The sequence below is a fragment of the Dermochelys coriacea genome, chromosome 1, assembly GCF_009764565.3.
Source record: "Dermochelys coriacea isolate rDerCor1 chromosome 1, rDerCor1.pri.v4, whole genome shotgun sequence".
NCBI lineage: Eukaryota > Metazoa > Chordata > Testudines > Dermochelyidae > Dermochelys > Dermochelys coriacea.
The window spans coordinates 160,155,183-160,180,808 of record NC_050068.2 but is presented as its reverse complement, the minus strand read 5'-3'; the positions used below and the strand labels follow the sequence as shown (position 1 = coordinate 160,180,808).

Here is a 25,626-nt window from a genome sequence, read left to right as displayed (position 1 = left end):
TGGGTACCCGCATGGCCCCACAGTATGCCAACATTTTTATGGCTGACTTAGAACAACGCTTCCTCAGCTCTCGTTCCCTAATGCCCCTACTCTACTTGCGCTACATTGATGACATCTTCATCATCTGGACCCATGGAAAAGAAGCTCTTGAGGAATTCCACCATGATTTCAACAATTTCCATCCCACCATCAACCTCAGCCTGGACCAGTCCACACAAGAGATCCACTTCCTGGACACTACGGTGCTAATAAGCGATGGTCACATAAACACCACCCTATATCGGAAACCTACTGACCGCTATTCCTACCTACATGCCTCTAGCTTTCATCCAGATCATACCACTCGATCCATTGTCTACAGCCAAGCGCTACGATATAACCGCATTTGCTCCAACCCCTCAGACAGAGACAAACACCTACAAGATCTCTATCATGCATTCCTACAACTACAGTACCCACCTGCTGAAGTGAAGAAACAGATTGACAGAGCCAGAAGAGTACCCAGAAGTCACCTACTACAGGACAGGCCCAACAAAGAAAACAACAGAACGCCACTAGCCATCACCTTCAGCCCCCAACTAAAACCCCTCCAACGCATCATCAAGGATCTACAACCTATCCTGAAGGATGAGCCATCGCTCTCTCAGATCTTGGGAGACAGACCAGTCCTTGCTTACAGACAGCCCCCCAATCTGAAGCAAATACTCACCAGCAACCACACACCACACAACAGAACCACTAACCCAGGAACCTATCCTTGCAACAAAGCCCGTTGCCAACTCTGTCCACATATCTATTCAGGGGATACCATCATAGGGCCTAATCACATCAGCCACACTATCAGAGGCTCCTTCACCTGCGCATCTACCAATGTGGTGATATATGCCATCATGTGCCAGCAATGCCCCTCTGCCATGTACATTGGCCAAACTGGACAGTCTCTACGTAAAAGAATGAATGGACACAAATCAGACGTCAAGAATTATAACATTCAAAAACCAGTTGGAGAACACTTCAATCTCTCTGGTCACTCGATCACAGACCTAAGAGTGGCTATACTTCAACAAAAAAGCTTCAAAAACAGACTCCAACGAGAGACTGCTGAATTGGAATTAATTTGCAAACTGGATACAATTAACTTAGGCTTGAATAGAGACTGGGAATGGATGAGTCATTACACAAAGTAAAACTATTTCCCCATGGTATTTCTCCCTCCCACCCCACCCCCCACTGTTCCTCTGATATTCTTGTTAACTGCTGGAATTAGCCTACCTGCTTGTCACCATGAAAGGTTTTCCTCCTTCCCCCCCCTGCTGTTGGTGATGGCTTATCTTAAGTGATCACTCTCCTTACAGTGTGTATGATAAACCCATTGTTTCATGTTCTGTGTGTGTGTGTATATAAATCTCTACTCTGTTTTTTCCACCAAATGCATCCGATGAAGTGAGCTGTAGCTCACGAAAGCTTATGCTCTAATAAATTTGTTAGTCTCTAAGGTGCCACAAGTACTCCTTTTCTTTTTGAGAATACAGACTAACACGGCTGCTACTCTGAAACCTTCATCTATCTTTATACATCATGCTGGCAGCAGACTGTGCAGTACGACTGCTAGCCATCGTCACCTCCTGGGTGCTCGGCAGAAGACGGTACAGTATGACTACTGGCCATTGTCTTCTGCTAGCTGCAAATTAAAAGACAGTGCACTGCCGGTAGGATTCAATCGCCATGAGACGAACCAAGAGAAATGACCTGGCTGAGTCACTCCCATGTTTGCCCAGGCGCCCACTTAAAAGAGCACCCAGGACTACGTCAACGACAGCTACCAGTCATACTGCACTGTCTGCTACCAAAAGGCAATAAACTGCTGCTGTGTAGCAATGCAGTACCACGTCCGCCAGCACCCAGGAGACATACGGTGACGGTTAGCTGAGCGGGCTCCATGCTTGCAATTGTATGGTGTCTGCACAGGTAACTCAAGAAAAAAGGTGCAAAATGATTGTCTGCCCTTGCTTTTACGGAGGGAGGGAGGGAACGGGGGCCTGGCGATATGTACCCAGAACCACCCGCGACAATGTTTTAGCCCCATCAGGCACTGGGATTTCTACCCAGAATTCAAATGGGCGGTGGAGACTGCGGGAACTGTGGGATAGCTACCCACAGTGCAAAGCTCCGGAAGTCGATGGTTGCCTCAGTACTGTGGACACAGTCCGCCAACTACATGCACTTAGAGCATTTGTGTGGGGACACACACACTCGACTGTATAAAAACGCTTTCTACAAAACCGACTTCCATAAATGCGACCTAATTTCGTAGTGTAGACATACCCTTAGCTAAAGCTGTACAGCAGACTCATCTCTCTCTCTCTCTCTCTTCGCCACTAGATGGGACAGAATATCACACTCAGGAGGTGTGTTGGTAACATTAATCTGTTACAAGTATTATTTTCTTAATATCTTTTAAAAAGTACTAATGGGTCACAGGGAGAGGATAGTCTAGCACAGGCTGTTGTAAATCAGGGCCCAAGGTAAGGTCATGGACTCTTAAACCAAAATGTCATATTAAATGAAAGGAAATACACAAACTAGACAGAATTATTGCTATTATAAATCATTATAACATAAAGCTTGAAGAAAACAAAAGTATTTTTTCCCTCTTTGGGGTAAGTGAGGTGGTCTTTGTGAAGAACCAGGAATTTCCATTAGTCAGATGGGGGCTGCTTTTATTTTCTGCTCTGCTTTCTAATTTTAAAAAAAAACGTAATTCAAATATTTTAATATTAAAAAATCATACTCTCCAAGAGGAGCTATTCTGTTGGTACTATATCATTGCAGGCCTTGTTTCCTTTGTGCTAGTAAATATACCAGCTTCTTGTTGACCACTCTCTCCTGGCTCCCTGGTCTCCCTTTCCCCATGATTCCTCCTTGTGAAGAGAGATATTATGTTACACATATGGGAGTGGCCATGCTAATGAGATGATGTAATGCTAGTATGGCTATGCTTGTGATGGGCCTCTGAGTACGTCCGCTATGGAATAGCTAATTCTAGAAGCCTGAGCAGACCCAGACTAATTCATCTCAAACTGATTGGTGCAGATTATAAAAGCGCTTTGCTTTTTTTCAAACAGCCTGATTTTTCAGTGGCTACACTCCCCTGATAAGCTGTACAGGTCCCAGAGAGGATGAAGTGAAAAAGCATACCAGTTTCCAGGCTTTCCAATCCCAAGCATTCAGATCATGAGTCAGGCTTCAAAAAGTCAGAAGCTTTAAAATAAATAAATAAATAAAATAAATGTCATGTTCTTTTTTTTTCCTTTCTGGTGTCTGAGCCTTTATGGTGCACCAAGGTCATGTTCTCCACAACCACGGGGGTTAGAAACTTCCTTGATGATCTTCTGTCTTCCTGCAGTATGCTGATTCATCCCCAGGCACAGGGGTCCCATGGGAAAATAGTATACCATCATGTAATTAAAGACTATTATAATGCATACACACAAGGGGGCAGGGGGGAAATTAAGGTTGCCCAGGCATAATTATGGGATTTCTTAATTTTAGAGTATTTGGCTTTGCAACCTTAACATTCATTTAATATAGTTTTTCTGGATGTAATTATTATGTATACAGCACCAAATATCAGAGGTACTTCCCAGGACAAATAGAACGGCAGGGTTCTTGTGCCTTGCCTTTCTATTTTTGTCCCGTGAACAGCTTCAGATAAAACAAAGGAGCTCTACAGCATGGGCAGCAGCAGCTCTTCTGAAGCCACTGCCCATCTGAAGAGGAAGAGCAAGCAGAACAGTAACCAGACCAAGACTCATTTCCTCTCCTTTATTGAGATGAGGAGGAAGAATGATAATAACTACAGCCACCACATTAAGGATATGAGACTGTCCAGGGGGAATGCAACTACTGTGCCACTATAATAATGCAGCAGCCCCTCCCCTTGTTCCTGGCCAAATCAGCTTGTCAGGGGTGGGGAGAAAAAAGGATTCTGATCCTTTCCCTCTATGGAGGGGTGAACAGTGGCCGCTCAACAGTGTACTTCAACTCCCTGACTGCTGAGACTCTCCTGGGTGACCATGCTTTGCACAAGGTGTATGTGGTAGGGAAAGAGACACATTTGCATCCTCTTCCTCTTTTGTGCACCAACGATCAGGGGACAATCATGATGATCTTGTCCTAAACGTCTTCTTATTCGAAAATACACTTTCATGAGCAGTTAAACAGTAAAGGTTCTCAGATGAGGCTGAGGAGAAATTCTTCATTTCTACATGTTGACAACCTGATACTTTTTTTTTAAATCCAGAATAGAAAGAAACAAACACTGAGCATGAAGATTTTGTCCTTAACTTTCCCTGTATCAGTAAAATGAAGTAGGGAAAGGGGTATACTTTTAACTCCATCCTCTTCCCAAACTTCAAAGAATAACTGACGAGCATCTTTTTAAACACATTAATTCCTTTGCCTGAATAGAGATTTGAATATTTTTAACTGATAATTAATATGCCTTTTACCTTTTAATTAAAAAGTTAGCTGCCATGGGTAAGATGCTGGGTATTTGAATGCTGGGTATTTTCAAATACTCTCTTCTGCAATAAGCAACCAATCAGAGTGGAGACAAGGAAGCTTTATGCTTCTAAAGGTCTAGGGGATTTATAATGACTGAAGCTGGACATTGCTGAGGGACACACAAGTTATCTGAGAGCAGACATCTACTCATTACCTGCATCACTATTTTCTAGGCTAACCTAGAAACAGAGTTTTATATTTTTGGGTGGGGGGTTAGGAAGGAGAGATGATTCATATTATACAATAAGCTGTATCCCACATGTCTCCTGATGTAAGACTGTCAATTTTTCCAAATTACGTCTGATTCTTTTGTGACATTGACAGCTGTGGGACTCTGCTGTAACCATTGACTCATTTCCCTTGCATGGGCCCAGAGATTAGACTGCAAGTAAGGTCCCAAATGATTAAAGTTTATTTTATATTGTAAAACATTCACACCTTTGAAATTTGGTTTAGTTTTATATTTTTCATGTTTTAATTAAGTAAGCTACCAGGTAAGTGTGAATGACCAGTCTCAAATCATACAGTGATTGGGGATTTGTGTGTTAAACCTATCACTATTAAGGAATTAACTAAAGCCTATAATTATAGCATGCACAGGCTAATTAAGCTGAGCTCCAAATTCTATTCTATACCACTTCCCTTTTCTGAGATACATACCTTCGTCAAACAAAAGACTTCCTGTCTGAAGTTCCCATGCTTGGTTTCAGCCCTTAAGTGATTTTTTTTTAAAGAAAGTTTGAGCAAAATTGGTTCAGCTGCTCTTGAGTTTATTTAGCAAGAAAGCATGAAAATGCAAAGAAGAAAGTTTTCCGCATATGTGCCAATCTGAAATATTGTGCTGGGTTTGGATAACTCTTCTGTCTTGTTTTTCAGTTACCATTAAAATACAGATCTACGCTGAAAAGTGACTATAAAAAAACAGCACTTGGAATTTAATAGCTATTGTTTCTCAGTGACTTCCAGTTCACTCAGTTACTAGCCCTGCAAATTCTGCCTGGGTTCTGAAAATCAAACAAGATTCCAGCCAATTTACATAACATCACTAGTTATAAAAGTGCTGCAGACCAGTGAGCCTTTAGTTACACATGTGCAACTCCTTGTCTTCCAATTAGCCCCTAGTCACACGTGCATAATATAATTGTCTTCACACTGTTGCACAAGTGAAAGTCATTGGAAGTTAGTGAACTCTACTGTTGATGATGGACAAAATGGAACAGAATCCAGCTCATGCTCTCTTAGCTGTGTTGGGCTTACAGGGTTAATGGGAATAAAAAGCAGTAAGGCCCAGAGCCACAAAAATATGTAGGCAACTAAGTCCCAGTTTTAGGATCCACTGTGATCCACAAAACTCCCAGTGAACCCTATAGGTGCCCACATTCACTCACTGCCTATATTTCTGCCTCTGAGCATGCACACTGCTGCCGCATCTGGGTGCCTGCCTCCAATCATGAGCCACAAACCGGGGGAAGATAGTTGTTTGGCTTGGCTGCCTAACAGGCATGTGGGGCCTATCTGGTAGGAAGCCTCTGACCATGCCTACTGTAATCCAGTAGGCATGGTCAGAGGCTTCCTACCAGATAGGCCCCACATGCCTGTTAGGTCCCATTCAATGCCTGTTAGGTCCCCCACATGCCTGTTAGGTCCCATTCAAAATCTGGCAGGAGGAGGATGTTGTGGTGATATCTAACTTACAGTATTTAGTCCAGTGGTTAGAACACACTGGATAAATACTTAGAGAGTCATTGGGCCAGAAAGAGGGTGAGAATGGCTTGTGTAGCCTGGTGGTTAGGGCACTTCCGTGAGAGACCCAATATCTAGCTCCCTGCTCCAATGACTTTTTAATTACTTATCCACAGTTGAAAAATTTCAACAGGACAGCTTGTGGGAGCCCCACCTCAGAATATCCCATAGCTCAGTGGTTAGAGCACTTTCCTGAGAGCTGTAGGAGACTCCTCTTCAAATCCTTTCTCCTGCTCAGTCAGAGGGAGGAAATTGACCCTAGGTCTCCCACATTCCATATGAGTGTTCTAACCATTGGGCTATAAAAGTTGTAAGATGGGCACCACCACTAACCACTTTGTGTGCAGTGAGGCAGGTGCCTAATTCATTCTTCCAAGAAACACACACACACACACACACAGAAGCTGGATATGTGCAGGAAGTATGAGATGGTAATGAATATATGCATACACAAATATGGGACAGCACAGACACTCTTGTTTTCAGGAATACTGATTTATAAACTGGTTTGCTATCTCCTCGCTCCTTTTGTTACAGATGATATGTTTTTGAATATTTTCATTTGTCACTAGGTGAAATAGTTGCATCTTACAATTCAAAGAAACATTTCACACTCACTATGTTTTCAGTTCTCAACACATATTTCCTCCTTATCAATGATTCTGAACTATGAATATTCCATTAGTTGGAACAACCCAACCTGGAGTTTGAATCTGCTTTTCAGTTTGTACCACTAGGTGGCCCTTTGTGCTCTTGGATGCATGCTGAGGAGTTCAGCAGGTGAATGCATCTTATTGGTTTACTGGCGGCATGATGCCACTGGGCAGCCCTTTTTAAGAGAAAAGCCAGGAACAGTGGAAAGAGCTTTTGTACAGTCTCCCTACTGTGAGGAAGTGGAAATCTGTGAGCTGTCATTTCAAAACAAATATGAGTGAGGTGAGTGGATAAACCTATTATCTGGGGAGAGAGAGATGTAGGTATCTGAAGCAGGAATAACACCAGTAACAGGGGGAAATGCAGCTTAAGAAAAATCAGATGAGTTTTTTTAAAGTCAATTTAAATCAACTATGGAATGAAAAGTTTGAGAAATGAAGACATTCATAACTGAATAAATTAATGAATACATGTAGTTAACAGGATTATATAATGCTTTGTTTGAATATGTAAAGCACCCAGAGCTAAATATTATACTTATTCTTATAAATAAGATTGTTTGGAAATGACCAGGTAGTTCTTATTTTTTTACTTAATTAAAAACAGAATGAGATTGCACAGTACCTTGCAGCATAGCCTGCAGACATATGAAATGTCTGATTTCTGGTTGTGAAATGTGAAATACATCAGTTTATAAGAAAGACTATTATTAATTCTTGTTATCTATTACTAAGAATAGCTCCATAGGTGTGCATGGTACTTTGGAGATATAAAATAAGACAAGCTTTATCTTCTTTTAAGGTTTCATTTTATGTTTTTGTTCAATGTAGAAGAAGTGAGCTGAGAGGTCAGTGGTGTAAAAGTTAGATATTAAAAAATAAACCTCATTTGAAAAATGCCTTGTTTGTAGTTTGCCAGTGCTATGAACTGGGTAGCTATTGTCCTGGGAAGGATTACATCTACACTTGTCCTTATAACCAGCAAAGGAAAAAGGCAAATAAAATCAAGCATGAAAGGACCTTTGTGTATGTCGAAAAAGAAAGCTGAAAATTCAGTCACTACACTTACTCTATTTGCAGTGAAAGAGTTTGGCAGTGAGAAGCCAATATTTTTATTTTAAAAAGCATATTCATTCCAAATGTTGGGTAAGTTCAGCTAGTAGAACCCTGATTTCTATAGTTCAGCTCTTTACCTCATCCCAGATCACTTGAGTTAGTTGTAATTATGTCTTACTTAGAACTTATTTTTGGAGGCTTCTTTTCTATCACTGTCTTTTTGACAGATGGGTGTTCCTTTCTTGGCAGTCAGGGAAAAATTAACAACCATATAAAGTATACTTCTGCCTACAGCTATTGCTATGTTTTCCACCATATCTTAAATGACTGATGTGATATAAACACAATGAGGAGACATAAGGAGAGATGTAGTATAGTGGTCTTTGCTAAAGGGTCACATGGCAGCCATATTTCTATTTACATTATGCATACCTGAACAGGCTAAGAAATGGAGAATCCTCATGATGTGTTCCTGCTATGTGTAATGTACATAGAATATTGAGATAAGGCATCAGTAACCCCACAGCCTTTCATCTGCTGATTGGATATCTACATTTTAATAAACTGGATACCGTTCATATTGTAGCTTTTATATACAAAGTATCCCTTTGTCACATACATTAACAGAAATACTTTGTCTGCTATGGCATCATTATTTGGTAAAATGTTAACTTTTCCTAATGTAAAACGATGACAGGTTGATTATTATTATCTATATCTGCATCATGCCAATGCAGTTTTGTATTACATTGCCGTTTCAGCAGCTGTTTATACAGTAGTTCACAGTACAATAGTTTACATTAAGTTCCCCTCTTTGACGTAACCTCTCCTTTCTGTAATCAATAAGCGAAGAGTTCCCATGAGCATCAAAGTCATCACATCTATACAACAACTGGGATCCCATATTTTTATTAATATACTTCCCTGTCCCACACAAAATAGCACTTCTAGCAAGTCCCCATCACAGAGGATACTGCTTTTCTTCCCAGTACATTTCTCAAGCCCCTGCCAAGTGTCTATTTAACAATTTTTAACTCTATCATTGATGCTTCGAGGGACAGAGCTGCTGTCATTGTCATACAGAAAATGGTAAGACTTGGAGAACTTATTTCACAAACTGCACTCAGGAAGAATGCCTTTAACTATACTTTAGTTGATTATTACCCTCTCAGGACAGAAAAACAAATGGAGCAGCTCAGGTTAACTTAATTAGAAGGGCTCTGATTAAAAGAACTGAGGCAAAAAGAAAGATTGGCAGAAGACAATCACTTTAGTTGTCTGAGTATGCAATGGTTAGACTCCTGATGTGGCTTCTGATGGATTTTGTCTGAACTGGAAATGTTTAAGATATATATTTGCACCAGATCCTTTTGTTATCCGCCATGAAATCAGAGGATAATATGACTGAAAAGCCAGACTCAAATATGGCTATCAAACATCCAGAAGTGGGAGAGGGAAAGCAGGGAGGATGGTGAGGGTGGTCCAGTGATTGTATTTTTTTATGCTAATCTTTGTTACACTGTTAGTGGAGCTTAGAATGCAGGCTTAGAGACCTCTGAACTGAACAAAAATGAGACCCTTCAAACCCCATTTGCTGCACCTTGTTTTATTTTTCATATTACTGCTGCACAAAAATCATCTGTTTTGTTTCCCCTTACTGGCCACATGATTACAAATCAATTCCTGAAAAAAGCTGAAGAGCATAAAATAGTCATCAGTGTAATCATGCCATTTTTAAATGTCTCTACATTTAACACAGTTTTTGGGGGAAGAGATAGAGTTTTTAAAGAAAAAAGCAACAAGACTTTACTGTGGAGTATTGACACCTGCAAATTTGTTTATGACACTAAGGGCTAGATCCACAAAAGTATTTAGGCACCTAAAGGTGCCTAAATCCAAAATTTAGATCCTCAACATGCCTGCCCAGCTGCTGCCTAAATTTCCACCACTGAGCATGCACACAGCTGCCTATGTACTGATGCCCAGTACCTAGCTCATGCCTAGGAAGCAATAGGATTCACAAACTAGGCCTTCCCTCACCTATCTCACTTGCTCACAGGTCACCTTAGGCCGGGTATGTCTACACCGCAGTTAGACACCCATAGCTGGCCCGTGCCAGCTGACTCAGGCTTGTGGGATTCAGGCTAAGGAGCTGTTTAATTGTTGTACAGACATTCATGCACAGGCTGGATCCCAGACTCCAGGACCCTGCAAGGTGTGAGGTTCCCAGAACTTAAGCTGCTATCTGGGCCTGAACGTCTACACTGCAATTAAACAGCCCCTTAGCCCAAGCCAGTGTAGTGTAGACATACCCTGTGAGTACATCTACTGGACTGGGCCCCACAAAAAACACAGGAAACAGTGGTTGTGCCCCCTTTAATACTCATTGGTCATGACATTCACCCAGGATGTGTGAGAGTGGGGTTCACAATCCCCACTCTGCCTTATGGGGAGTGGGGATTTAAATGGAAGTCTCCCACCTTCTAGAGCAGGGGTGGGCAAACTTTTTGGCCCAAGGACCACATCTGCGTATGGAAATTGTATGGCAGGCCATGAATGCTCATGAAATTCGGGGTTGGGGTGCGGGAGGGGGTGAGGGCTCTGGCTGGGGGTGTGGGTTCTGGGGTGGGGCTGGGGATGAGGGGTTGGGGTGCAGGAGGATGCTCTGGGCTGGGATCGAGGGGTTTGGAGGGCGATCAGGGCTGGGGAAGGGGGTTGGGGCGTGGGAGGTGGTCAGGGGTGCAGGCTCGAGGCAGTGCTTACCTCAAGCAGCTCCCAGAAGCAGCGGCCATGTCCCTCTTCTGGCTTCCATGTGGTGGCGCAGCCAGGCAACTCTGTTCGCTGCCCCGTCCACAGGCGCCACCCCTGTAGCTCCCATGGCTGCAGTTCCCAGCCAATGGGAGCTGCTGGGGCGGCGCTTGGAGCGGGGGCAGCATGCGGAGCCGCTGGCTGCCCCTACATGTATGAGCCGGAGGGAGGACATGCCGCTGCTTCTAGGAGCCATGTAGAGCGGGGCAAGCCCCAGACCCTGCACCCCGGCAGGAGCTTAAGGGCCAGATTAAAACATCTGGAGGGCTGGATGCAGCCCCCGGTCCATAGTTTGCCCATCCCTGACCTATAGGGAGAGTCCTAACCACTGGGATCCAGGGCAGGGCTCTCTCAGTCTTGCCTTTTGAAGCTGCTCCCCTCTGTATGGAAATACTTACCTATAGAGCAGAGCAGAGACTCGAACCGGATTCCCCCATATGCCAGGGGAGTGTCTTAACCACTGGGATATGGAAACACTTGTGCTTGCTCTCTCTGGCCCAATGAATATTTAAGTGTCATCCAAAGCGGAACCACTTCATCAGGAGGGATTGAGCTTGCCATAGGGCACTGTTTAGGGCACTCCTGTGGAAGACCTGGGTTCAAGTCCCTGCTCCATAATGGGCAGGGTTGGGATTTAAACCCATGTCCCACAGCCTGAGTGCCTGCTCAAACCACTGGCACATAAAGGAGGTTCCAGAGCTGCCTCCTCAGGTTTTTTTTGTGTGTGAAAGGTCCGACCTGGCGTAAGCGACTAACTCCAGGAGCAGGTTCATAGCTGTGACTACTGAGCAGCGATAGGCACCATCGCATGGTGGGGCTTAGGCCACACACCAGTGGGCAGCATTTTTTATTGGCTAGCTTAGGCAGCTCCCTGCTCAGCATGGAGGTTTTGTGCATTTCACCCGGAGGTGCCTAACTCTCCTCATACATTGTGTTGGGAGCCTGGGCATCTAATTTGGGGCTTAGGATTCCACCAGGCAGCAGGGTGCCCAAAGTTTGGCATTGTGCTGCTGAGTCAAGTCCTGATTTGGGGTCTCTCTCTACGTGTGTATAGGGGAGAAAAAATCTAGTTACTAGTCACACAGAGCCAGGTATTTAGATACCTAAAAATACAGAGAGGTATTGAGGAGGGGAGGACCGGATTTACACTTTGGACAGCCCGAGGCACAGGGGCTCAGAGCCCTGCCACCACCACCATCTCTGGCGGCAGAGCACCATGCAGGTGGCAGGGGTACCCTGCCACTTTTAACGTTAGGTGCCCCACCACCCAGTGCCCCTCTTCCCACAGACACCCCCACTGCTCAGTGCCCCCTGCACAGACCCCCCCCACAACTTTCCAGTGGCCCACACAATCCCCCCACTGCCCAGCGTCCTCCACTCCCTCTGCACAGAACCCGCCCCCAGAGAGCCATTCTCCCAAGTCTTGCCCCCCGGCGACACTCACCAAGCCTGCTGGGAGGTGACGCTGTCAGACAGGCTGAGCAAGGAGCCCTTGAGCAGGGCTGCGTGGGGCCGTCTACCCCTCAGCTGGCCCCGCTCCCGGCCAGGACCCAGGAGCAACAAAATTTGAATTTGTAGGGCCCCTGGAATACCGGTGTCCCTAGGCACATGCCTAGTGTGCCTAATGGGAACTCCGGCCCTGGAGGTGGGATTTTTCAAAAGTACCTAAGCAGGTGTCTAAGCCCCATTGATTTCCATGGGAGGTCAGCACCTAACCTGCTTAGGCACTTTTGAGAATCCCACTGGGCACCTATTTGCATCTTTAGGCACCTAAATATCTTTGTAAATCTGCCCCAAAATAATTGTTCAATAAGGGCCTGATCCTTGGATCAATGGGAGCTTGTCAGTTGTCTCCAATGGGTTTTTGGTCAGGCCCGAGAATTTCAGACTGATTTCCTTAGAGTTTTCTAGTTTCTTGCCATTAAATAGAGCTGGTCAACTAATGCCAAAAAATTGTGAATAAATTATTCACAGAAAAAATGCCAAAATACATCAGATAAATTATTCACACCTAAAAGTTCTGAACAGCTCTACCACTGAGCCTTTAGACTCAAATCTGGCATAAACTTGACACACATCAGTGGAATCACAGCATCTCATCACAGACATTTAATTATGTGACACTTCATGGATGATGTCTGGTCACGCTGACATTTTCTTATGGTATGAGGGAGACAGTTCATCACATGGTTTTTACAACAGTCATAGGCACATTTGTTTTCAGTATTAAATGTGAGGCTGTTCTTAGGAATCTGAGATCCAGACCTAGGCAGGAGCAGAAGTCTCCCATTAAAGGTCATGCAAGATGTTGCAGTCCCCCAAAACATAGGCACTGTCATTCAGCCCGGCAGCTGTTTCTGCGATGAAGCGTTAGCTGAAATAGGTGTGCCAGCTTAGAAACAGCTTTCGCCAGGATTTGTCTTGATGATTTTTTAAAAAAGACATATAAAGGACCAGACTGAGGCTGGCCATGTCCAGGTACAGAAGTTGAGATAGCTTAGGTACAAGGAGCCTTCCTTCTCTGATACGCTTGCAACAGCATAGTTAGAGCTGAGTAAAATTTTTCAGACAAAATGGTTTTGGTGAAAAATGCAGATTTGGTCACACTAAAGTGTGTTGTGAATTTGTGTCTGTTTTGCCAAATTGTTTTGGTCAACCTCCTCCTTCTCCCCTTCACAACAACACACATACACAATCCAGAAAAAAAATAAACTTTTCATTTTGACATTTTCTAAACAAAATGTTTTGATTTTTTTTGTTCAAAACAACTTTTTGTTTCAAAAAGTCCTTTAATTTTATTTTTAAAAAATTAAAATCTTAAAGTGATTAAAATCAAAACACAATGTTTAAATTTTGTTGAAAGAAAACATTTAGTTTGACCCAAAATGATTTTTTTTCAGTTAGATCTAAAATGATCCCCTCCCCGTTTTATGGCATTGCCAGCAAACTAAAAAAATCCATTATTTTCCCAGCTCCAAGCATAATCTAGGCATGGTATACAAACACTAGAGTGGAAACTAACCTCCCTGAAGGAACTGAAAGGGCAGGGCCATGATATCTTAACCCCTCCACAATGCCCAGCAAAGCTGGGTGTGCATGGGGAGAGGGAGTACATGCTGCACCCTTCCCTTTTAATGATTGAACTAGCTGCCTTGCACTGTGTGAAGATCCAGGAGGAAATCTGGCTGATCAGCTAAAATTCTTTGGGGACTGCCTTCTGCAACTTATTCTTCATTTCTTCCCTCCCCCCCCCACATCTACCTCAGTGCAGCCAATTGTCTGTAGCCAAAATCAGGAGAAAATAAATATTTATGCAAACTGCAGCGATAATATAGGGCGGAATTCTGCAGCTGGCATAGATTGGGGATGCGGAGAAGGAAAGCACAGGAAAATAACTTTTTAATTTTAAATTACACCCATTTATTAGCTGGGTAAACTGGCAAACTGCAGCTCAAAGGGGAGGGAAAAGGGAGAACAGTATGTGTTAGACCTATCAGTTTGCCTACTTTCTTCTTCAGCATGGCATCAGAACATGCTCAGGCAACTCTTAAAATATCCCTTAAAAGTTAGAAAATTGGAAGTCAAGTTCTGCTTAAATGTGAGAAACTGGTGACCATGTTGTTTAAAAAGAAAAGCATGAATCTTCCTGCCAAGTGTGTAATTACTGCACATTTCAACACCATATCAATGTATTACTATTGACTACATTTCGCTAATTAGAGATTTATTACTGGGTTTCATATCTTTCCATTTGCTTGTGAGAGAATAACTACAAATGGGTGCAACTTTAAAGGGAAAAAAAAATAAACAGATTCCCTCCATGCCTGAGTCTGATGAGGGTTAGTAGGTTATAATGTTGGAAAATGATTAACTGTCATGAAGACACGTTATTTTATCATAGGGAAAAGTCACCAGTCATTTGCTTACTGATTTGAATAAAATGTATTTGGTTTCTGTACCACCATTTGCCTGGCTTTCTTGTTCCACTATTATGATGGCCAGGAAAATATCTGTCTCCCTCAGGAGAACAAGTGGACTCTAAGTATGGTCTATAATTGTGAACTCTAAAGCAGCAGTTCTCAACTAGGGGTCTGCGACCCCTGGGGGGTTTGTGAGCAGGTTTCAGGGAGATCTGTCAAGCAGGGCTGCTGTTAGACTCGCTGGGGCCCAGGGCAGGAAGCTGAAGCCAGAGTCTTGCCACTGAAGCCCAAGTGCCAAGCTGCAGTGGGGCTGAGGCCTAGGTCCCACCGCAGCAAGGTTGAAGATGGGGGGAGGGCCAGAAAACCGTTGTTGTGGCACAGATGGGCCAGGGAGTTTTTATAGCATGTTGGGGGAGCCTCAGAAAGAAAAAGGTTAAGAACCCCTGCTCTAAAGAAGAACCTGTAATACCACTAGAACCAGAGTGGGTGGCAAAAGATAGAGAATAGACCCAGGTCCGTAACACAGGAAGGGGAAGGGGGGCATTTTCCTTCCAGATGAGAAAACTGAGAGAGAGAAGCATCCAACTGTGTATGTATGCGTGAGATTGTCTTTTTCTTTCTACTATCTTTGGTGCTACAGAGCTGTCACATCACTCTGAGCCCCCATAACCCTATTTCCTTATACTGGCTACAATGTCCAGGATGTTCTAATGAAGATGGATAACCTGCAGCCCTTATCTGACAGTATTCTACCGACCTTCCACTCCACTTCTCTTGACGTTGATTGGCAATAAAATAAAAAAAACATGCTAGTTAAGTTAAAACTCAAACAACATGTGTCCATACATTTGCTTGAAATAGATGTTGAACCTTACCTAAAATTAACTTGTGACATCTTAGAGACTAACAAATTTATTAGAGCGTAAGCTTTCGTGGGCTACGGCACATCATTGGATGCATAGAATGGAACATATAGTAAGAAGATAGATAGATAGATAGATAGATAGATAGATAGATAGATAGATACAGAGAAGGTGGAAGTTGTCATACAAACTGTAAGAGGCTAATTAATTAAGATGAGTTATTACCAGCTTTTTTGGTAATAAGAAAAAAACTTTTGCAGTGATCATCAAGATGGCCAACAAGAAGATGTGAGGATACTTAACATGGGGAAATAGATTCAATATGTGTAGTGACCCAGCCACTCCCAGTCTCTGTTCAAACCCCAATTAATAGTATCTAGTTTGCATATTAATTCAAGCTTAGCAGTTTCTCATTGGAGTCTGTTTGTTTTTGAAGCTTTTCTGTTGCAGAATTGCCACCCTTAAGTCTTTTACTGAGTGGCCAGAGAGAATGAAGTGTTCGCCTACCGGTTTTTGAATGTTATGATTCCTGACGTCTGATTTGTGTCCATTTATTCTTTTGCGTAGAGACTGTCCGGTTTGGCCAATGTACATGGCAGAGGGGCATCGCTGGCACATGATGGCATATAGAAAATATTAGAGCTTATGCTCTAATAAATTTGTTAGTCTCTAAGGTGCCACAAGTACTCCTGTTCTTTTTGCGGATACTGACTAACATGGCTGCCACTCTGAAACGTACCTAAAACTGAGATCCAGTGTTGCTGACCCCACTTCCAATGCAAAATGACTTTCTGTTCTGATTTCTCTTTATCATAGAGATGGAAAAGATATATTAGATCATGTAGGCCATCTCCCTGTTGAGGCAGGAAAATGGATGGCAGCATCTATGGAAAAGGCTTAAAGCTATGCATCCACAGAACAGTTACAACTAAAAATGTTTTGTCTAATGACAGGATCTTGGATCACAACTCATCTCCACACTTGATGTCTGTATGCTTCATAGATAACACTTGAAAATGGTTAACATATCTCCTCATAGTTCTGGTTCGGTCAAGCTATATGTACGGGCTAGATCCCTAGCTGGTGAAACACGACACAGCCAATTTACACCAGCTGAGGATCTGGGATATTTATTTCTTTTAATATTTTTCTCAAAAGTTAATTCTGCTAATCACAGGAATTAGAGATAGGAAAACAAATTAAGTTAGCTAGTTCATACCCCTGCTGGTGCAGAATTGCTCCCTACAGTTTAGTTCCAGTGCTTTTTCCAGTCTAGGTTTAAATGTCTCAAGTAATGGGTCTTTAGCTACACCTCATGGAAAAAGTGTTCTACAATTTTAATAGACCTCTAGACCCCCCAGGGGCTAAATCCTGCTTTGCGTTTAAGGCCTGGAATGTTCTGGATGCAGAGTTTAACAAAGAAGCCTTACTGGTTGAAACTCTCCCGCACTACAAACTTCATGCATGTATGCACATGTAAGAGTGACTTTATTTTCTCATTGTTTGTTAGTCAAATAAAATCTTTAGTAAACTTAAAAGCTGGGACTGGCTTATTGGATTTCAAGACCATAACAGGGAGGAGGGAGATGGAGGGAGAGAGAAGGAAAGTTGGAAAAGTTATACACAATAGAAAAACATGAGGGGAAGAGGGAGGAATGAGACACTGAGATATACAGTCAAGGAGAGAAAAGGAAGAGCAAAAACATTGGATAGATAGCACAATTTGAAATGCATAGGCAGGAGTACACATGCTGCAGTTAAGCTAGGGCAGCCAAATGCCAGCCAATGTCCCTCCAATTCAATACTTGGCTGTTTATTACTATTCTTCCTTTCGTTCATCCAATCAGCTTTGCAATCCAGGTGACAGTACTAATAGGCAAGCCAGTTTGAATTATCCTCTTCAGTAAGATTGTGTGAGGCACTCTATCATCATTTCACTGAGTTTGAGGGTTGAACATTTCTTTTTGTTTCATGTAAGAGTTCAAACATGTTTGAATCTTGGATGTGGGCTTTTCGGCCAGATCCTCAGCTGGTGTAAACTGGTGTAGATGCACGGAAGACGATGGCGCAATGTCAGCTTGCATCAACTGAGGATCTGCGCTTCAAGATTCAAAATTGCAAAAATAATGTATATTGAAAATAATATGCATTTCTGGCAGTACCCTTTGGGGGTTTTCCATGTAGGCTTCCCCACCCCCAGCTGTCTACAAAATTTTAGAAATAGATGAAACATAGAAGTGGATCTAAGCAACAAGAAATAGTGAACTTTCATCATACTTGTTTACTGTGCTTTCCTTGTGAAATTCTGAAAGGTACTTTTTTTTTTTGCACATTCAAAGCAACAATGAACTTATTAAATACATACATTTATTTTTAAAGGAAAAACATAATAGGACTGTTTTTTGGCTGCCTTTCACAATCACCAGTCATTTTCACCTACGCAGTGTAGGTATACAATGGTATCATGACAATTTGGTAGCATTTTAAATCCACTTTGCACAGGTGCACATGACTACAGTAGATACAAAGCAGCAGAGAATGAGACCCAGTGAGTTTTGGGACCCAGAGGCACACAGAGAATGTAAGGTTAATGCCTGGTACTAGTTTCTTGGCTTTTCTTCAGCTTTGTGTCTATGAATGAGAAAGAGCCGAGTGTGTGAAAATGCTTGACACTACTTCCTCGCAGTCACTGTAACCTTACATATCACCCTGTCTGTTTTCTTTCCAATGCAGTAGGGTCACTTCCAATAACTTGGCTTCAGTTTAGGTTCACAGAGCCAAGCCAGACAACAGGGCTTTGCTCTGATTTGTACATAACTTCAAGCTCTCCAAATTCTTACCAGCTCAATTTCAATACATGTTTGAACAATAAGGGGCAGATTCTTTGTCCACTTATATCTGATTTGTGCCACTCCAGTGTCTCAAAGCAAATTTAAAGCCATCCAAGTGGACAGTTGAAGATTCTCCTTGCATAGGGGAATCTTCCAGTGGCACAGAGACAGCAATAACAGCTCTGCATGTTCTCTCCATGCAGCTGCCAGCATAAGGATCATGGCCAACGACAAGGGGTCTGCATGCAGTGCACTCACCCTCAATCCCCAGTTTGTGGAATAGCTCCTGTGAAGTCACTGCAGCTGGCATAATCTAGACAAGCCCTGAGGCTGCTCTAAATTGCTCCTTGTGACTGGACTGGTGGCCTGGACATCAAGAGTAGCAAAGATGAAATATAGTCACTTTTGTTGCTTCTCCTTGGAGCTGTACTGGATATTGAATAACTTGTCCTGTGGGTTTTGTCCTTCTATGAAAACAGGAAGCTGCATTGTATGACAATCGGAAACTTTCTTCAAATATCATCTGTTCAGACTTTGACTAGTCAGTTACTAGTTGCTAATGCAATATATACCAAAAGTTATTGAAATGTACAGTAATGCCTTTTTGTTTTATTTCTGTCTCTATTGAAATATGTAGGGAGTCCAGGGAGAAAGAGAAGATAAATTTGTTTTTAGTGCACAATTGAAAAAAACCCTTTCACTCTTCAGGCGTGTGAAGGAGATAAGTCTGTCTTAATAACATTAGGATCAATATGTTCCGATACGGCGCAATTTGTTGCTGCAAACTTCTGCCATTAATAACTCTGCTGTCCTTTGAAGACAGCCTTAAACTAAATTACAGCTGAGTTTGTTTCCTAGCAAATTACATTCTTCTGGATTTCCAGGGGGTTTGGAAAATGAAATATAAAGCAAACATTTGTTACAAAAACCCACCAGTATTCATTCAGACTAGGCATGAGCAAAAAGTCTGATACTTATACTTGGATTAGGATACTATTCCAATTTGCGGGGCCTAATAGTTGGGTAATATCAGAACCTATCATCTGACTCCAAATATCAGCTTCTGCATGCTATCATCCAACAGTCCCAGGTCTCTGAACCACTCCACGCTCGACATTACAGTCAATACCATCAAAAGCTGAACAGTCTTGTCTCCAGGCATTTAACAGAGGTGTGATATTTTCCTATTGAAGAGCCTTCCCTCTAAAATGATCTTTCAATTGAAAACATAGTTTCTGCAAAATCAAAAATTTCCACAGAATTTTTTATATTGTCCCTTGGGAAAAGCAAAGCAGTTGGTTTGACATGAATCAAAATGTTTTGGTTTGTTGACTTGTCGTGGGCGATGTAGTCTGGCCAGGGAATCCAGCCCATAGGGAAGAATGAGCCATCAGACACCCAAACAACAACACCCTGAGTCAATGTAGCACCCATAGGGAGATGCAGTTTAATGTTTAATTGATTCAACATGAAATGTTTTGGTTCCATTCAACAAACTGAAACAACATATTTTGATTTTAGAGTATCACAAGGTTTAGTTTCAATCAAAAGTGCCAAAATGGAAAGCTTTGCCGTTTCTGAATCAAAATTTTTCAGACCCTGTCATTCTCCATAAAAACAGGTTTCAAAGTAGCAGCCGTGTTAGTCTGTATTCACAAAAAAGAAAAGGAGTACTTGTGGCACCTTAGAGACTAACAAATTTATTTGAGCATAAGCTTTCGTGCCAAAAGCTTATGCTCAAATAAATTTGTTAGTCTCTAAGGTGCCACAAGTACTCCTTTTCTTTTATTCTCCATAAAGTTTCAATATTTCAACTTTTTGTCCTGCTTCAAACATCAAAATATCAGAATTTCTTACTGGACTGAAATGCCTATTTCCTCCTCAGCTCTGCTTCCTTTTCTTAGAAGCAGGTACACAGTCTTATTCCCATTGCAGTAGCAGTGGTGAGTGCCCACTGTGCTGTACAGAGTTTTGATCTTTAGAAAATTACAAAAAGGAAGAAAAGCTGGTTGGTTTCATATCACACATTTTGGCATTTCTTGGTAGTCAGAAGTAGAGGGACTTAGCATACTCAGCTTTTTCCTCAGTTCTTTGGGCCAAATTACTCAGTCCCCCCTAGAAGCAAACTCTCACTGAAGTCAGTAAGTGTACGCCTGAGTGATGACTGAATAAAAACTGGTTTCAGAGTAGCAGCCGTGTTAGTCTGTATTCGCAAAAAGAAAAGGAGTACTTGTGGCACCTTAGAGACTAACAAATTTATTAGAGCATAAGCTTTCGTGAGCTACAGCATCCGATGAAGTGAGCTGTAGCTCACAAAAGCTTATGCTCTAATAAATTTGTTAGTCTCTAAGGTGCCACAAGTACTCCTGAATAAAAACTGAGCGCTAGATTACACCCCTGAGATCCAGCAATGGAAAGGCCCTCATCAGACAGATATTATTCCTTCTTTGTGTTTGGTTGGGCTTCAGTAGCCCATATGACACTGTTCCACTGTGTCCTGGGACACTACAGAGGGCTTTCCCTGGAAGGAGAAAGTGTAAAGGAATGCGTGGAGATGTGTTCAGATATGACAAGGCAGAGGGCATCTAATCTCCCCACCAACTCCAACGATATTATTCAGAATAATGAATACAGCCAGGACATCCCTCTCCTCCAAACAGTGGTCCCTAGGGGCATTTTGGTGCACAATCCTGACTTCTTAGACAGTTGTTTAAGGGAAACTCCTTGTGGAATTTCCTCTCTCCAGGGAAGACAGAAAGCTCTGGACTTGAATCCAGACTTTGGAGTCTGGCCCAATCTATATACATTTTGCAGGTCAGGAGATATGTATTGATGGTCTTAAATCTAGGATAAGAAATAGTGGTAAGAGGAAGATACCCTTTTGCTTAAGAGGTTTGCCAATTTTTTTTTATTTCTGTCAATCAGTTTTATCAATTAAAAAATTTAGAGCATTTTTCTTGGGCCACCTTGACATCTTTTTTCAACTTTAATTAGGTACAGGCTGTATTATTGTAGACTGGAGTGGATGTAATTTTTTTTTTTGGCAAGCAGTGTGGTGAGGCTTGTTCTTTGGCCAACTGAACAATGTTTGCCCTTTGCTAAACAAAATCTAATATGTTGCTTAAAGGAATTTCACATTAGCACACCAAGGGCTTGGTCCTACTTCTCTTACTTTTGCAAGTAATCTTATTAAAGTCAATACAATTGCATGCCTGAGTAAAGGTTGCTACATAAATAAATCTTGCAGGATCAAACCCTCAGCCTCCACCAGAATAATGGAGGATATCTTCTTAAGGACTGCACAGTAATTAACAGGATTTAGGGAAATACAGCACATTCTTGCAGCTGCTTTCAAATTAACTGCAAAGATTCCATTAATTCCTGCCCCCTCAGAAAAATATGTGATTATAATGTCTTTGGAGAAATATCTGCTTAATAATGTTTTAATTCAAAATATGCTAATAAACCAAATATTAGACAGGCTACAGTTTGTGATAATTATGTCGATTACATTTGCTGTTGGTGTAAATATTCTTTGTTGAGAAAATTACACTGAATTTGAATATAAAATTAGCGATTTCTAGCTGTGCTGGTTTATAAATTCCAGGATTGCAATGGTAAAAGAGGATGAGAAAGAAAGCTTTTTCCCTCTGTACCTTTACAAGACTTAAAACATGACTATTATATTTCCCTTACCCTGAATAAAGCTGTTCTATACTTTATACAATTTGTGGAATTCTATTGCAAATCTTTGCAATTGTAAACTATTAAGAGACATAAGAACAGCCATACTGGGTCAGACCAAAGGTCCATCTAGCCAAGTATCTTGTCTTCTGACAGTGGCCAATGCCAGATGCCCCAGAGGGAATGAACAGAACAGGTAATCATCAAGCGATCCATCTCCATTGCCCATTCCCAGCTTCTGGCAAACAGAGGCTAGGGACACCATCCCTGTCCATCCAGGATAATAGCCATTGATGGACCTATCCCCCATGCATTTATCTAGTTCTTTTTTGAATCCTGTTATACTCTTGGTCTTTACAACATGCTCTGGCAAAGAGTTCCAAAGGTTGACTGCTCATCCCATCTGAGATGTCCAAAAATAGCTATTTCTAATTACACCATTGTAAAAATAAATTAAGAAGGACATCTTTTCAGTGGCAATATGACCTAAACTGGTAATTTTTAAAAGCTATATCTGCCAGTTAATCAGTTAAGTATAGGGTCCATATTGACTTCATGAGCATTTTGCCTGTTTGTGGACTAAAATATTCAGCCTATGGATGTTGGGTGGGCTATTTTTAAGTGGCCTGATTCCCCACTCCCATGCACACTTTATAGACATGTACACTAGCACAAAAAGGTGTAAGAAGCTACCCTCTGATTTGGTAATGTTTTAGACCCACTTTGCACTCATTTTACTCAGGTGTAAGTGACTGCATAAGGTGCAGAATCAGGAGAAGAAGCAGGTCCACTGAATCTAGGTCTGCTCTATGTCTCCCTGTCAGTTCTGTTGGTTATTGAAAAATATTGCATCTGTAATTGAAATCTCATCACCTATGTATATGGCTGGTGGTTATAGAAGTGCATACAAATCATTACCACTGGCAATGCAATTTTTCAGCCATTGCGGTTTGGGTCAGGTCAATTCATTGTAGCCCACCTGCAGCACTCTCACTCATAAAGCTAATAGGAAACTCCCAATCAAAATGACTATCCCAGCTTAGTACAATCAAGAGATGGTTAAATAGCATACTGCATGACCATGTAGATACTGAGAGGAACTGCCAAAATGTCCAAAGATTATTTTTATTTTGACAGATGCTGTTACTGGGGGCCAGATTCTGGCGTGCTATTTTACACTGCTCTAATAGCACAAAACAGGCAGAAAATTGGCTCCACTGGTTACTTGTGAATTCCCAGTGTGTCAGGGGATGGTGACAAGCTGGCATACATAGCTGACATAGGGGCCATTGCCAGGACAAAGGAGATTGTGGAGCAGTGATCAGCCAGGTATAAGTTAGAACAGCTTTTGCGCCTCTCCATCCTGTGTCAGAGACTGGAGTCATTTCTGGTTAGTCCCAGAATCTAGGAGCTACAAAGGTGGCATACAGTGGCATATGCCCCTTCCCCCTGAGTTGTGCTGAATACAGCTCAGACACATCTGTCTACCCAAGTAGCTGCATATTCAAGTATTTCTCTTGCTGTAAGGTGCTCAGGCACCATTGCCTATGACTTTTTTTACATCCATATGTAAGACATCAATAATTGGATAGCTTGACTCACCTTGTATTTATATCCAGTGTTGGCTGGGGGTGGGTGTCTGCATTTGATAAAATTATCCCCAAAAGACTGATGGGGACTGACAATTTTATCTCATTAATATTCAGCACCACTTCCCTAGCATGGAAACAAGCAGAGAAACATGAAGAGGAGGTGAAAGTAGAGCAACGAGAAGAAGAAAGGTTTCTTAACTATGTTAGAGATTCTCTAAAGGATCCCTGACCTCTAGCTAATCCTAAAATAGTAACATAATACATGTTCTGCAGATGAGCTGATTTGCCAGACATACAGATGAGCTGATTTGGCTTGGAGGGATTTGATTTTGTATATGCCAGCTGGCCACATGGCAGCCAGGTTTTGGGAGGCAACACCCATGGTTTTTTCAGCAAGGGGTTTTCAGAGGAGAAAGGAGAGAAAGCACATAGGTGTGTGTTATCAGCTACCAGCCAGTAATGGCTCTGTCTCCCAGTTCTGCCTCATACTCTCTAGTACATGGTCCAGAAGCAGGTGTATTAAAATAAATTCTAGCTTCATCTTTTAAAAGTCAAGCGTTCCTTACTATCTTCATTAAGCGGAAGGTCCTTCTGTCTGTAGCTGGGGCATCAGCATCAGTGTTCCCCTTCTTAAAAGATTTTTTTTGTGGGGGAAGATAGTGGACATCATTATGACCTTCTAATAATCCTTGGAGAAGACAAAGATCTGGTAAGTAGAAGAAAAAATTAACAAACTTTCTACCTACATATGGAAGTACTGACTGCTACAATTACAGGTAAACTTCTGAATGTAGGCTAGCATGGACAAACATAGAAAACAAGAACCCTTAGTTCAGGAAAAATTTAATCTTCCAACTTTCACACACAAATGTACTTGACACCCTAAATTCTCCAGGATGCATCTGCTGGCTCCAACTTATAATTGCTTGGCTCTATATCTCCTTAGTTGTATATTAGGTCTTTCTGTTTTTCCTGTCTGCTGGCTGTTTGAGTCCAATGGCTACTATTCCAACAAAACACTTGTGTTCTCTGGACTTATAGGCCATGGGTGAAATGCTGACCCCACTAAAATCAATGGCTAAACTCCCATTGAGTTCAATAGAGTCATTTTAAAATGGCACTTGAAAGGATTTTGATCTACCAATAAGATGCAATATTTTCTCCAGAAAATTTTCAGAAAAATTTAGAGTATTTGAAAACTTTCCAGAGTCAGTGAGTGCAGGGGTGTGTGCGTGTATAGATTATATATGTAACAGAGAAGGAGGTCATGCTGAAGATCTGGATCCTGATTTTGGGGTCAGGGTAGTCAGATCTGGGTTTTTATTTCAGACTTCTCTCTTATACTTTACCATAAATACATTGTACAAATTAAAGACAATGTGATAGAATATGGGGCATTTTGATTAGACGATTTTAAAAAAGCACTATATTAAATTTATACTGTAGCATATGGTAGCAATAGTCATGTGCTAAATTGCATTTATCATGTACTTTGATCTTACCTGCCCAATTCCTAATCTACCTTCACCAAGGCTTATTCTAACATTCCAAACTTCTGAGCAGCTTCAAAAAGTCACCAATGTTTACAAATCAGCTTGCAAGAGAAATACTTCATTTGCCACTTAAATGTAAAAATTTCCCTCCAAAATTACATTTTTCTGAGGAGCTGGACAAGAAATACTTAGTCCTGGACAGACAAGGGGAAAGTTTAAGGTCTCATGACCGTTCAGGAGTAGAAATGAGAAATCCCAAGCTTTCCTTGCTTGGAAGCCATGGAAGGTCCACAGATATTAGACTTTAAAGGAGTAACATTTTTATGTATGGAAAAGCTATTTTTATACAATTTTTAGAAGTTTTAAAAATGTATTTGTTATATATTGTCTCTTCCTCTCAGGTCTGTGCAGTTGGAC

General features: G+C 41.8%; 1 protein-coding gene across 2 annotated transcripts in view; it reads left to right on the top strand.

Annotated features, from left to right (window-relative positions):
* The first annotated feature begins 7,104 nt into the window (after window positions 1-7,104).
* The window catches only part of PCP4 (Purkinje cell protein 4), a 69,421-nt gene continuing 50,899 nt past the window's right edge, over window positions 7,105-25,626 (top strand). Inside the window, exon 1 of one of the 2 annotated variants that reach the window (XM_038380337.2) lies at window positions 7,105-7,245. In XM_038380337.2, the coding sequence (XP_038236265.1) occupies window positions 7,237-7,245 (9 nt within the window). In that variant the 5' untranslated portion in view covers window positions 7,105-7,236. The remainder of the gene's footprint in view (window positions 7,246-25,626) is intronic. The other variant, XM_038380343.2, reaches the window with a different exon arrangement.